This window comes from Symphalangus syndactylus, chromosome 6, assembly GCF_028878055.3.
Source record: "Symphalangus syndactylus isolate Jambi chromosome 6, NHGRI_mSymSyn1-v2.1_pri, whole genome shotgun sequence".
In the NCBI taxonomy this organism is placed as follows: domain Eukaryota; kingdom Metazoa; phylum Chordata; class Mammalia; order Primates; family Hylobatidae; genus Symphalangus; species Symphalangus syndactylus.
The window spans coordinates 98234571-98249716 of record NC_072428.2 but is presented as its reverse complement, the minus strand read 5'-3'; the positions used below and the strand labels follow the sequence as shown (position 1 = coordinate 98249716).

Below are 15146 nucleotides of genomic sequence, written 5' to 3'. Positions count from 1 at the left end.
TAACAACTGTGGTAGGTGGAATCCAAATGAAACAATCCCTGGTCTGGGTTCTTCCTCGTGGTCTTGAATATTGCATCTTTATAATGGTGACTGAAAAAACAATTTTAGAAAGAAGTATGGGTATTCCTGTTTAGGTCATAACTAGATCTCACTTTTTAGATTGGAAAACAGAATAAACATAATTATCTAAAATAGATGGATGTAGCACCCCCAACACGGCACATACTGAACTAATGTTTATCCTATTACCAATTAAATAGAGTAATATCAAGTATGCCAATACAGCTCTGAGCCAGGGGTTGTAAGTAAAGCATCTGAAACAATGCTGATTTCATTTGTGAAGGGGGTTATATCATGCATGATATGAACCCTTACTACTCCCTCCATGGCTTAAGGAAAAATATCCAGGACATGGAATAGGTTTAAAGGGCAGGTGAAATTTTCTTAACAAGTTAGAAAGTAAAACCTATTACGAGTTTAAAGGGCAACAATATGAATAATTTTATTTCTCTGCTGAGGGTATGATCTTTAATTATAGTAGAAAAGATTTAAGTTGGTTAACATTTAATTATGTGCACATTCATTAACAAAATTTTATGGTATGCTTGCTATGCTGTTACTGTTGCTGTATTATTAATATTCCATGTATTTAATGTGCTATGCTTTGCACTTTACATACATTATCTCATTTAACTCTCCAAATAACCTATTATCTCTAATTCCCAGATGAGGAAAAAATATTAGAGAGGTTAGGTAAGCCACTCAAAGTCATACATCTAGTAGATAGTGGGGTTGGGGAGACTGGATTGAAACCCAGGTGCATCTGGTTTCAAAACTCTTACTGTTGGCCAGGCACAGTAGCTCACATCTGTAACCCCAGCACTTTGGGAACCCAAGGCAGGAGGATCACTTGAGTCCAGGAGCTTCAGACCAGCCTGGACAACACAGTGAGATCCCATATCTACAAAAACAATGACAAAAAAATAGTTGGGGGCACATGCCTATAATCCCAGCTACTCAGGAAGCTGAGGTAGAAGGATAGTTTGGGCCTGGGAGGTTGAGGCTGCAGTGAGCTGTGGTCGCACCACTGCACTCTAGCCTAGGCAACAGAACAAGACCATATCTCAAAAAAACAAACACAACTCTTACTCTTAACCCATTAAGATGTTGTACAACGTGCACACAAAGCTGAGCTCCAGGCTAAGGATAGTATAGATAAGGATTAGTTAGGGTCACTGGCTCCAGGAGTTTTTACTACAGCTAACACATTTACATAGATAGCTTAGGATGGGCCAGTGACAAATGATAAGGAGAATCAGTAAGTGTACTAGGATTTCCAAGCCATGAGTGAGACTTTATGAGAAGACAGTCTAGCCAGAGCAAGTTATAAATAATAGTTCAGAGGAGAACCAAGGCAGGTATAGTCACAGGTACAGCAGTGAGTATAAATAGAGAAGAACTATTGTAAAATAAAATTACAGTCTCCTGCTAAGGAGACTAAACTTTATTTTTTGGGCATTGAGAACTCATTGAAGCCTTCTGTCATGCTGGGCCCCTATTGACCTCAATAGATACTGCACCATGTTCAAAGAGACCAAAGAAGACACCCAGAGCCAGTGAATGAGACATAGCGTTGACTGAGGGAACTTACATACAGGGGGTCCATTGGCAGCAGGCTAGAGAGGAGCACTGCTATAAAAAAAAAGTATAGTTTATATAGCATTTTCCCTTAGTACCCTCCCCCTAGCAACCTCTTCCATGCAACCTTCATTTAACCCAAAACAAAGGGCCTCAAACTCCTGTATGGCCTGTATTCCACAGGACGGGCCAGAGGTTCAGATGTTCCTCAGAGATAAGGAATGAATCTCCAGGTTGGCTACTCCCAGATTCCTTAGCTGGGAACTCTAAACACACATTCCTTTTAGACCATAGGGTCATTCTCAGGGTATGCTTAAGTTATTGCTGTCAGATGTGTTCACCGTACGCCTTCTGTGCAAGAGAATAATGTGACAGAGGCCATCCTCAGTGTTCTTACAAACTTAATCTAACAGAAGTGAAGCCCATTTCTGGACAGACTGCACTAGTCCAGACAGGAACAAATAAGGACCTAAGTTAAGAGGTAACAGAGAGAAGAGAAAGGTTGGAGATGAAACTATGAATATGGATAAAAGCAAACTCAACTGCATCTTATGAAGAATTGTTTCAATATTCTAACTGCAGAACTAAGAAGAATTACAATTAACTTTCTCCATGGCTCATTGGTGGAATAATCTGAACCTCTTGGTCCATGGTATAATTAATACTTCTGATGGGTACTTAAACTGTCATTTCTTTTTAAGATGTTAGGCCAGCCATGGTGGCTCATGCCTGTAATCCCAGCACTTTCAGAGGCCGAGGCAAGCAGGTCACCTGAGGTCAGGAGTTTGAGACTAGCCTGGCCAACCATGGCGAAACCCCGTCTCTACTAAAAATACAAAAATTAGCTGGGCGTGGTGGCACACACCTGTAGTCCCAGCTACTCGGGAGGCTGAGACACAAGAATCACTTGAACCCAGGAGGCAGAGGTTGCAGTGAGCTGAGATCATGCTATTGCACTCCAGCCTGGGTGACAGAGGGAGACTCTGTCTCCCAAAAAAAAAAAAAAAAAAAAATTTTAGCAACAACTCTGCATGGAATGTGATGTGTATTTCCAGCAACATGGAAGTGATTTCATAATTGACAAAGAAAAGATAATACTGAAGAGAAATCAGAAGCAAAGCTTATATGCTGATGAGCAGAGTGAGAGGTAAACCATTTATGAATGGCCACAGTCACATGCCGTAAATGAATGATATGCTAATGAATGCACTTACAACTGTGCTTGGTCCATGCATGTACTCAGTAAAAGCTCTTATTACCCTCATGAATAGAAATGGAGGAAAGGAAAAACCAAGCCCAAAGAAATCAGAGCCTCTGGGTAAAAACATCAATAGCTTTATTTCTTTGCAAAACAAATACTTTCTAGAAATCTGGATTCTGAAGGGTTAGAGAGTTGGACACTGAATTCACAATTTCTTGTCATTTTAGTAAGGAGAGGTAAAGTGCTGAGGAGTGGCTCTCCTCTTACATGGAGAAGGAAAGACACACTGATGGCCCCTGGGTTGGTGCTGTAGCTGTGCCTCAGACTTTGAGACAGTTGGTCAGTGCTGGTATCAATGGCAGAATGATGCCACTTCCTCATGGCCCAGCCTCCCATGGCTAGAGAAGCTCCAAAGAGTCCAGAAGACCTTGTAGCCATCCCTTGTTATTCACAAAAGTCAGTGCCACTGTAGGCTTGTTTGTAGGTTGGTTCATTCCTTCATTTATTAGCTTTACTGAGATTTTTACTGAGCCTTCCTGTGTGCATATGCACAAATGTGTATGTTGGAGAAGCAAATGAAAGCAGACATTGGCTGTCTTGCTCCCAAACCCAGCACCTCTTACACACAAGAGACCTTCTCAAATGAATAAAATGGCTGAATGAAAGAAAACAGAAACGCTTAAACATGGAGCCTGCCCTCATTGTAGTGGGAAAGAGCCGTGGACACAAATGGCTAATGTGTGGTGGGGTGAGCTAAGGGTCATGAAACAGCTGCATGTAACATGATATGGACTTCAGATTATGGAGAAATATCCCAGCTGAGAAGTTCAGAGAAGGCTTCATGGGCATTGCTCCCCCTACCAGGATCATGTGTGCCAGTCATGGGGACTTGCTTTCTCCTACTTGTTTCTATTTCTATGCTACAGCCCCATAAGGCCTTCTCTGAATTCTAGGCTAGAAGTGGCTCTCCTCAATCTGAAGTCCAACTAAAAGAGGAGACTGGGGAATGAGTCGCTACTCCCCTCCCCTAATTCCCTCAGTGCTCCTCAATTTTTACTGTGCATGTTACCTAGGGAGTTTATTTAAAATCCAGATTCCAGGTCTCACCCTGGGGAGATACCATATCCAGGAATCTGAGGCTGGCCAAGAAACCTGCGTGTTTGCCATGTGCCCCAAGGTGATTCTAATATGGGTGGTTCATGACAGCACTCTGAGAAACCCTGCTTTAAGCATCCGCAACATACTCCTCTCTTTCTTGAAATGACCTCATCTGTGTTATTCATTGGGAGAACTTCTTCTCGTCCCTTAAAGCCCAACTCAGACTTTTCTCTGACATTTCATACCCTGACATCTGGACATAATTGTTTCCATCTCTGGGGTTCCATAGAGCCGTAATTTTTCAAATTGCAGGCCATGCCAATTAATAAGTAGGCCATGGGACCAGTTTAGTGGGTCAGTTTAGTACAAGAGAAGAATACAAAATAGTCATATTTTTGTGAAATTTTTTTCAATTTTATATAAATGTGTGTATGTGTGCATGTGTACAGTGTCACTGTCTTAGGTTGGGTTCCTGGAAGCAGATGACAACAGGGATTCAAGTGCATGTGTTTTATTGAGGGAACGTATGTCAAGAAAAACCTATAATGGAGTGAGGGAAGTAGGCTAGGAAATGAGAAAGGGAGTGGCAGGTATGGGGTCGAGGGTCAAGTTTAGCTTTGGGTGTCTCATCCCCCAGGGAAGCTCTGAAGCACAAATTGCACCACAGAGTTGTCACCCACTGAGGCACAGGCCTGGCCTGTTGCGTTCCTGCATCAGTCAGTCGTTGGTGCTGGACTGCCAGGGCAGATGCAGGTAACCTTCCAGGTGAGGTGGCTCTCATCAGCCAAGAGCAAGGCCCAAGAGAGGAGGGATCAGTCAGGAGCCATAGCAGCAACAGTCCCAGGAGCTGGCAGCTGCATGCACTAACCCAGTAAAGGGGATCTGGCAGCAGAACAACAGCACCTACAACACCTACTCATTGCATGCTCGGACCCACCTGCAGGGCCCAGTGCAAAATAAAAATGCAGGGCCGGGCACAGTGGCTCACGCCTGTAATCCCAGCACTTTGGGAGGCCAAGACGGGTGGATCATGAGGTCAGGAGATCGAGACCATCCTGGCTAACATGGTGAAACCCCGTCTCTACTAAAAATACAAAAAATTAGCCAGGAGTGGTGGTGGGTGCCTGTAGTCCCAGCTACTTGGGAGGCTGAGGCAGGAGAATGTCGTGAACCCAGGAGGTGGGGCTTGCAGTGAGCCAAGATTGCACCCCTGCACTCCAGTCTGGGTGACAGAGTGAGACTCCATCTCAAAAAAAAAAAAAAAAATACATAAAAAAAAAAAATGCAGAGCTTGTGTTCTAAAATCAGAAGGAAACAAAAGGCCATTGAAAGTACTAAAATATAAAGCTTTATACTTTCTTTCATGGTCTTTCTCTCAGTTTGTCAGAGCATTTTGTTATTTGCTGTTCAATGTCATTCTATGTAAAGATATATTAAAATTTAAAATTATTAGTATGAGTTGTACCATTCATCTTTGCAGAGTGCAGTGCCAATTTTAACTGCAAACATAAGAACATTTCAACTCACACATGGAATCACTGAAATTACAAAATTTGTATTCGTATCCACATTGTCAATTTGTAGTCATATATACATATGTATTTCATTCTTAACAGAACTGTGAGAACACTGCACAAAACTAAGTCAACTGTTTTCATTTCACTTCCTGCTATATGTTCAACCGACACTCTACCTTCAGCATACTGATGAGTAAGGAAGGACTGAAAGGAAACGAAACTGTGGGTTGTCCTGTCTTTCCCTTTCCTTCTAGTCATCCTTTTCAGTGGAAGTAGTTGGCTAATGCAGGGAAGTCACATGAATAAGAAAATATATGGGGCAAGGCATGGTGGCTCTTGTGATCCCAGCACTTTGGGAGGCTGAGATGGGAGGATTACTCGAGCCCAGGAGTTTGAGACTAGACTAAATTTGAGACCCCACTGCATCCGCAGTGCCAGAAATACTGCTCAAGTCAGTGCCTCCCCTTCCCTGCCTGTATTCTGTCCCATTTCTCCACAGGTGACAGTTTTAGCAATTGTATCACTACATCATGCCAGGGATCATCAGTGCATGTCACCCACCACGGCCCTCACTGCCAGCCAAACAGTAAATTATCCACCTCCAGAACTGCATCTTGGGATCTACTTTTAGGTAAACTGTCTGGCATTAATTATGTCAAGTCAGGTGCCCTAGGAGAGCCTAAGATGGGATTCAACTGCAAGTGATTTATTAAGAAATGTTCTTCAGGAATACTCTTAAGAGAGTGAAGGAGAAAAGATAGAGAAAAGGAAAGAGCAGAGCGAGACGTGGTCTCAGGTAAAACAAACCTTGAATTGATCCTCAGAGGAGCTCAGGGGCATACACTGGAGGCAAAGTTGTCCTGCCCCTTGAGACAACCTGGTCAGCCTTGTATCAGTCAGTCATTGGCTGTGAGCTCCCAGAGGTTGTGTTGGGTGGTTAGGGAGGGAGATATGAAAGAGCAATCCTCCAGAGCAAGGGTCAACTGTGAGCTGTCAGCAGCCACACACACAGCAACTGGAGGATGGGTGCACCAAACAGCTAAAGGAGATCTAGGAGGGGCACCTACAGTGTCTACTGCAACTGCAAGTGTATTTTATTTTATTTCTCGCCCTGTCACCCAGGCTGGACTGCAGTGGTGCGATCTCAACTCACTGCAACCTCTGCCTCCCAGGTTCAAGCGATTCTCCTGTCTTAGCCTTCCGAGTAGCTGGGACTACAAGTGCCCACCACCACTCCCAGCTAATTTTTGTATTTTTAGTAGAGACGGGATTTCACCATGTTGGCCAGGCTGGTCTCTAACTCCTGACCTCGTGATCCACCCGCCTTGGCCTCCCAAAGTGCTGGGATTACAGGCCTGAGCCACCGCACCCAGCCTTACAAGGGTTTGTTTGTTTGTTTTTGTAATGTTTGAAAAACATTGTATATGGATGACTTTACATATACCTCTGTCTATTAAAACCCAATCTGACAGTACAATTTCTTATTTACATTTCTGCCTCAGATGCGAGATTCTAAACTCCTCTGTGGCAGAGGCTCTGTCCTATTTATTTTGCATTCCTAATTCAGGAGCTGGCACATAATTGTTACTAAACATTTATCAAATGAAGGGCAGTTTAGGGTAGATTACAGAGCAACTAGAATTTCAGGCTAAGTAACTTGGGCATTATTCTGTTGGCAGTTAGAAAGAGTTTGAGATGCTTGGTTGGCAGCAGTACATGAGATATATTGGACCAGAGAGAGAGAAGAGAGCAGCACCAAGAGACTATTGCAGCAACACAGGCAAAAGTAACAAGAGGAGGAATTTGAGCGGAGGCTGTGAGTGTGGAGAGGCAGATGCAAAAGTAATTAAAGAGGTTTTATCTACAGGGTCCAGATGGCCTCAGGCTGACATCCCGTATAGAGACCATCAGGGATTCTAATTAATCATGTTAGGAGTTTTATACTTACATGCTCCCAAGCAGATAGAAGAAAAGCATTTCTCATTTTGCATGGAAGAAATATCTAGAAAATAAATCCATGTGGGTTTTCTCATTGTCATGCCCAATTAGGCAAAATCAGTAAAGTGGGCATGGGAATAGCCTCCATATTTTGGGAAGAACTCCGCAGTCATATCCAAGAAAACCCAAGGTTATCAATGTGGAATTTGCTCAGTTCATTAGCACAAGGGTACTTAAAGTTGCTTCCCGGAACACTGCTTTCAAATCAATCATTCTATACAGTAACATATGTTCGAAAGCTGCAGTATTAGCACATTATTCTCAGCTGGATTCTGGACTGTATCCTGCTTAGAATAATTTATCTGTGACTCACATGAATCATATACACACCAGGAAATACAGGGGGTGGTGCAGTGGGGGACTGGTTTTCTTGAACTCTTTCAGGCCTTGACTGTAGGCAAAGCTATTTACATTCCTCTCCCATTTTAGGGCTTGGAGACTTTTGGCCAGAGTCCTGCTGTTCACGTTGTTTTAGGAGAGCCAGTTCCTGGGAACCCTGTTACATGGACTGGACCTGGATTTGCCAGGGTTCTCCCTGGGGCTGGCTTGAGATTTGCTGTCAACAACATTCCCTTTCCTGTGGACTTCACCATTGCCATTCGCTATGAAACCCAGGTATCCTTTAACTCTCCAACTTCGGTGGTGAAAAGTTGACAGAAATACATTCTTGAACTGTTTCCATTTCAGCCTTGCTAGAATAGGTTCATCAGAAAAGGATTTGTAAAAAGTGAACATCTGGGGAGCATTATAAACCCAAGGGTTTCCTAAAGATATTGAAGCAGCACAGTGAGCCATATGCATGCATGCTGTATCCCATGGAGAGAAGCTACAGTTGGAGTTATAGATTTAAAGTACCAGGTTTAAGGAAGTGGTGACTATATAAGAAAAATAACCAAAATAACACAAATCCTGCCCCCCTGGTACTTTTCTTCTAAAAATTTAATAAACCAACACATGTGCAGAGATTCAGACTCACAGGTGATGCAGCAGAGGCATTTGTTTGCATTATCCTGCAACAAGAGAAAGACCAAAAGCAAACTGCCCCTCTTGTTTCCCACTGCTAGACCCCCTGCCGCCCACCTTTTAAGAAATATCTAAAACAGAATAGAAGCCAAATTAGAAAAATAGTTGATTTACACCAATAGTTCCTAACCTTCCTTTGGATCTGAAACCCACTGAACATCTCCTTTGAAACTTGTTTGATATGGCTGGAGGGGGGTGTGGTCTTAGAGGCTCCCAAGCCCCACTAGGGACCACACTCTGGAGGCTCTCGTGGTGCATCACATGCCCAGAGCAGCTGATCTGCTTTGAAATGTGTGATAGGACATAATTCTCTATTTCTTACTTACAAATGAAAGCCAAGGAACTTCAATGAACTTTGGCTCAGTGAATATGATAAGAAAGCCATTAAAAATATATATAGATTAATTTATCTGTAGAGGGAATATGGCCCTGACACCTTTAAAAAGCTTTTCCAAATTGTAAGTCTTCAGAATAGAGCTAATTTGAATATCTCCCCAATATATAGATTCCTTTTGTAAAGGATTCCAAATTATTATTATTTGTTCTGTGATCCAGAGCCATGATGAATGAGTCAACTCCCTGGGAAATGGGGGTTGAGGATTAGGCTTGTCAGGAGAGTTAAGGTTTTTCCAGGCTCATGAGCCCATGAGAAACAATGCTTTTTCTGCCTGGATCACAATTCAGGCATCAGAGGGTTGGGCCTGAGAGTGAACCTCTAAGACTCTTTCAACTCCAAAACTCTTTGCCAAGTGGCCTAGGGGTTGCAAATTCAAGTCCATGCACTTTCCATTAGCTATATGTGTGTACATGCAAAATATTTTCCTGCATCCTTGCAGTGACATGCCTTAATGTCATGCCTGTCTAGTCTGCAGCTGACTGGACTGCCCAGATCATGGTGAATGCCCCCGGAGGGAGTGAGCACTGCGTACCCAAGACTCCACGGTCAAAGCCTCAGTCTTTTGCCTTACCAGCGGCTACCAGGTATGTTTCAGACCTGTTATCAGTAATTTGTTTCTGGGAACTAAGTGGGGAAAGAGGAGGACTGAAGAAAACTATAACATATATTAAGCACTTACTGTGTATTGCACTATGCTTTACATTTAATATCACTTTTAATCTTCATAACAACTCAATATGGCAGGTCTTGTCTTCATCAGATGAAGAAGAAATTGAGAAGGAGAATACTTAAATGACTTACCGAAAACTCATTGCTAATGTGTAGCAGAACCAGGATTCTAGCCAGGATATCCTGACTCTAAATATTGAATGTTCCTTTTCCGGTCCCCAGGTGGCTTTGAAATGTAAGAAAGCAAAATGCAACAAGAATAAGAGTAAAACATTCAGCTTGATTACTCTCAATAGATGAGAGTCTTTGAGGTAAAAGACTGCTAATTTTGAGCCCACTGATTTTGCCTCAACAGAAACTTGTGGCAAAATAAGTTTTTTTTTTTTTTGAGTTGGAGTCTCTCCCTGTCGCCCAGGCTAGAGTGCAATAGCACAATCTCGGCTCACTGCAACCTCTGCCTGCTGGGTTCAAATGATTCTCCTGCCTCAGCCTCCTGAGTAGCTGGGATTACAGGAGCATTCCACCATGCCTGGCTAACTTTGTATATCTTTAGTAGAGACAGAGTTTCACCATGTTGGCCAGGCTGGTCTCGAACTCCTGATCTCATGATCTGCCCACCTCGGCCTCCCAAAGTGCTGGGATTACAGGTGTGAGACACCGCGCCCTGCCGCAAAATAATTTTTTTTGAGATTTTTTTGAGATCCTGTTGATGCTAGCATGAGAGATGGGATGAGGACCTCTGTCCCGTCCTTTCCCCAGAGCTGTCATGACAACCCATAGCCAATAGTTTCTCAGATTTTGCTACTTGACACAATCGTATGGAAGATCCACAGAGGATCTGAATGTGACTTTACCGTCCAACCAACCCACCTGTGCTGGTCTAGACCTACACTGGCCTCAGCCCCACAGTGGAGGTCACTGCCCAGTACAAGTGCAATGCTACCAAATACTATGGCCATTTAGCTAATATAATGGTACTTCTGTGGTCTGAATTTTTGCTTTATCTTTCTTAATACAGAATCATGCTGCTTCCCACCCCCATCTGTTTAGAACCAGATGTACAATATTCCATAGATGTCTATTTTTCTCAGCCTTTGGAAGGAGAGTCCCATGCTCATTCACACATCCTGGTGGACTCTGTAAGTATCACAGAGCTTTGTGGGTGCTTTCTTCGCTACTAAGCACTGTTATAATTACTTTTAGACTTGCTAGTGAAATATTTCTTTAAAAATGTAAATGTATTTGCTCAATTATAAAAGCCACCTAATAGCATCTGCAAATCTTATATAACAGTATGTCCCAGTAATGGTTTGGAGTGTTTTACATATTATTTAATCACAGAAACCCTGTGTGGTAGGTATACTTTCATAATTTTACAGATGATGGAACAGAGCTAGTGGTCTGTGACCCTGTGGCAGGGTCACAGAGCTAGTGAGTGAGGAGTCCAGAATCAGAGCCACCCTGCCTGCTTCCACATCCCTGCCCTGAGCCACGACAGCACCCTGGCAGTGTAGGAAATGTGGGGAAGAAATCCAACCATATTAATCATTATCATTTTCTAAGTTCCCATTTTACACATCCTACACCTTTGTATCATTAAAATCAGAGTGCTTATACAGTGTTGTAGGCCAATTTTTTTCACCTCACAGTTCATCATAAGCATTTTCTTATGGTATGTATGCAGTCTTCTTATCTTCGGAAACCAAGCATAATACTTCCTGAGTGACTTCTTCCAGCGTCTTTCCCCCACGGAGTGGGACGATTGGCATTCCTTCCAAACTTCTTACTCTGTGCAGCCCTTCAGACCCAGGCTTGTCCCTGGGCAGAGTTGGGCATTGAGTAGATTTACTTAAGTTACTTATCTATTTTCCCTATTCCTGGTCATATAAGTTGCTACTATTTTTTACTACTATGTATATTTGATACATGTTTGATACATATGTATATTTGATACATTTGAAATATACATATATTTGATATATATTACTACTATATATATTTGATACATATTTTTAAAAATATTTTAAAATATTTTCCTACTTTACCTAAGGTGTTATGGCTCTTGAAATAATTTGTCAAAATATTTTCTGGAACATATTTTCCAATTAATTTTTTTTTTCTTTTTTGAGACGGAATCTTCTCTCACCCAGGCTGCAGTGCAGTGGCACTATCTCGGCTCACTGCAACCTCCGCCTCCTGAGTGCAAGCGATTCTCCTGCTTCAGCCTCCCGAGTAGCTGGGATTATAGGCACCCGCCTCCACACCTGGCTAATTTTTGTATTTTTAGTAGAGATGGGGTTTCACCACATTGGCCAGGCTAGTCTCAAACTCCTGACCTCAAGTGATCCACCTGCCTCAGCCTCCCAAAGTGCTGGGATTACAGGCATGAGCCACAGTGCCCAGCCTCCCCAATTAATTTTTAAGATCTTTAGTATGGTATGAAGTTACCAGTTTCATCCCACCTTCAACAGAATTGTATAGAATCATGTGGGATTTTTAAAAAGTAATTTCATGGATAAAAATAAAATTTCCTTGTTAAAATTGCATTTTTGCATATTTGTGAGAATCTTCTAATATCATTACTTAATTGGCAAACTACAGCCCAGCAGAGTTTTATTGGGCCACTGCCAGTCCCATTTGTTTATATATTATCTATGGCTGTTTTCAAGATAAAAGGCAGAGTTGAGTAGTTGCACAGAGACTTTACGGCCACATTTCATCTGGCAACCATAATCAAAGGTGTTATAAATCCTGTACCTAGAGAGCTCTGTAACGGTTCAGGTGAGAGGATCTACCTGGTAGATTCTACCATATTATAGTAGAAATAAAGTAGAAAGTAGAAACAAACTCTTCATTGGGAATTTTAAACTGTCATGATTTCCCTAACCATATAGTCCATTTCTCCACGGAGGAACTTTAAATAGAACTGCACTCATTAACAAACATATGAGTTACAAAGGGAAGAAAATCAAATCCGATAGGTTTAATCTGGGGGGAAATGCCAAAAATTGGGAACCCAAGCAAATTAAAGAGAAAGGAAGAAACTAATGAAGTCCTAGATCACTAAGGGATATTACTGTCATAATAATCAGGGAACTCAAATTTATAAAAGCCGACATACTCTTGATTTTCAATCTATATCCTAAATATTTCTAAACTTTGTAAATTCCAAAGATTATCACTTGATGCTGTACTAAAGGCATTCGTCCGAATTATCCACTCATCACCCATTCACTGAGTATATATGGGCCAGGAAGTATGCTGGTCCTGGGGTGTAAAATATGGTTCCTTATTAAAAAATAATTCTCAGCCTAGTATAGAAGAAAGACTTGTATATAAAATCATTACAATGATGTTTGATAGATGCAATAAGTAAATAATTTGGAATTAACTTTTAAATATTGCATTTGGGCCGGGCATGGTGACTCACACCCATAATCCCCGCACTTTAAGAGGCTGAGGCAAGCAGACTGCTTGAGGCCAAGTATTCAAGACCAGACTAGGCAACATGGCAAAACCCCATCTCTACTGAAAATACAAAAATTAGTCATATGTGGTAGCACATGCCTGTGGTCCCAGCTACTCAGGAGGCTGAGACACAAGAATCGCTTGAACCTGAGAGGCAGAGGTTGCGGTGAGACAAGATCACGCCACTGCAATCCAGCCTGGGTGACAGAGCAAGACTCTGTCTCAAAAAAATAAATAAAATAAAATATTGCATTTGATTAGCTTTTAATCGATCATTCTCTTACATATAGCTATGGAAAACCTGAAGTATGAATAAAAGTTAAGAGAATAACCTATAATTGGCAACTGTCAGAAATCTCGGAAGAGGCCCAGACCTGTTTTAGGTCAGATTCCCTAAAGCAGAAGCTGAGACAGGGACTCAGGTGGATGTGATTTATTGAGGGTGTGTTCCTGAGAGGAGAGGAGTGAGGAAAATAGGGGACGACAGGGGAAGGAACCAAGCAAGGATGTGGTCTCCACTGAAGTGCGGCCTCAGGCTGATCCCACCTGGAGCTCTGGAGACTGGATTGCACCACACAGTTGAACCTCCCTGAACACAAAGCGGTGCCTTATAAATGCTCGGCTGGCTACAGGTTCACCACCACCACCACCACCCACTCCACTGTGAGTACATAAACCCCTGGACCAGGTGGCTGAGTGCAGTTTTCTGAAGAAGGGAATAGCTGTGAGCTTTAAGGAGCCAGTGCCACACCCACTACAGGATGAGTACACCAGCCTGCCAAGGCCGACCTAGGCCGCATACCTACAGTGTGCACTGTGGTCTCTGACCCAAAATGTCCAGGAGGAGAAAGTCCTTGCACATTTCATTGTTACAGACTAACATGATTAATGCCATACCACCAATTTTGTTGCTCTGGGAAGATAAGATACTTGACTGCTTGGGACGCAGCCCTTTCAAAGTTTATTCTTTTCTGCAGCCAGATTAACATTTGCATCTAAGACCAGGGGACATTACGAAGAAGACCAAAGGAAACCTTTGTTTAACCACGGTGCTCCTTCTGCACAAATGCCTTGTTTGGCAAGCACTGTGAGATCACTGAAATTTGTTTTCAGTTACCCAGATTACATGGTATGTGCATTTATAAGACTGTGTTTAGAGTAAAAAATATATTAGGCATTCTAGAATATAAAACTGCCATTCTTCTTTTTAAACCATGGAATGGAATATACTTGGTAAACATAAAGTCCTTAGAAGTTTCTGGTAGAAGAAGTGAGTCATGGCATTACAAAATCCTATAGCTGGCCGGGCGCGGTGGCTCATGCCTGTAATCCCAGCACTTTGGGAGGCCGAGGTGGGCGGATCACCAGACATCAGGAGTTCGAGACCAGCCTGGCCAAAATGGCAAAACCCTGTCTCTACTAAAAATACAAAAATTAGCTGGGCGTGATGGTGTTTGCCTGTAGTCCCAGCTACTTGGGTAGGCTGAGGCAAGAGAATCACTTGAACCCGGAGGCAGAGGTTTCAGTGAGCTGAGATCGCACCACTGCACTCCAGGCCTGGGCGGTGGAGCAAGACTCCATCAAAAAAAAAAAAAAATCCTATAGCTGACGGGGACTCTTGTCATCTGGTCCATCTTCTGAGTTCCCAGAATGGCCAACTATCAATGGCTCAGACTAACAGCTGTAAATAATCTCTGGTTGGCTGCCCTCATCCCCAACCCCAGCCCATCTGGCTTTCTTCTTCATCTCTCCCCACTTGGTTTGTGTTTGGAGACCACAGAGTCATTTTCATATCAACTTAAGAATACAGTAGTAGACCTGTGAATATTCTTTACTGAACAAATTTCTATGAAGCACCTACTATAAATTAGACACTGTGGTAGGCATAGGTGTAAACAAGACATGCGCTATCCCTGCCACCCCAGTTCTTATTCTCTAAAGGGGAGAGGCGGACAAGCAGGCAATGAGAGCATGGGGTTAGAGGTCCTGGGAACTGTGACAGGGCACAGACCCCAAAAAGCTCAGTGTGACTCTCTCAGTAGTTCTCAGCCTCATCCGACCCAACCCCATGCCCCCTTTTTTTAACTTTTAATAATATTTTTATTACAAATATTTTCTAATATTCCTTACCATCCTG

General features: G+C 42.6%; 1 protein-coding gene across 2 annotated transcripts in view; it reads left to right on the top strand.

Moving 5' to 3' along the window:
* LAMB4 (laminin subunit beta 4) overlaps positions 1–15146 on the top strand; it is a 112740-nt gene that overhangs the window by 49129 nt on the left and 48465 nt on the right. The window contains exons 14-17 of one of the 2 annotated variants that reach the window (XM_055281412.2): positions 7882–8067; positions 9341–9456; positions 10560–10680; positions 11692–11892. In XM_055281412.2, coding sequence (XP_055137387.1) covers positions 7882–8067; positions 9341–9456; positions 10560–10680; positions 11692–11862 — 594 coding nt within the window. In that variant the 3' untranslated portion in view covers positions 11863–11892. Of the gene's footprint in view, positions 1–7881; positions 8068–9340; positions 9457–10559; positions 10681–11691; positions 11893–15146 lie in introns of those variants that run through there. The other variant, XM_055281411.1, reaches the window with a different exon arrangement.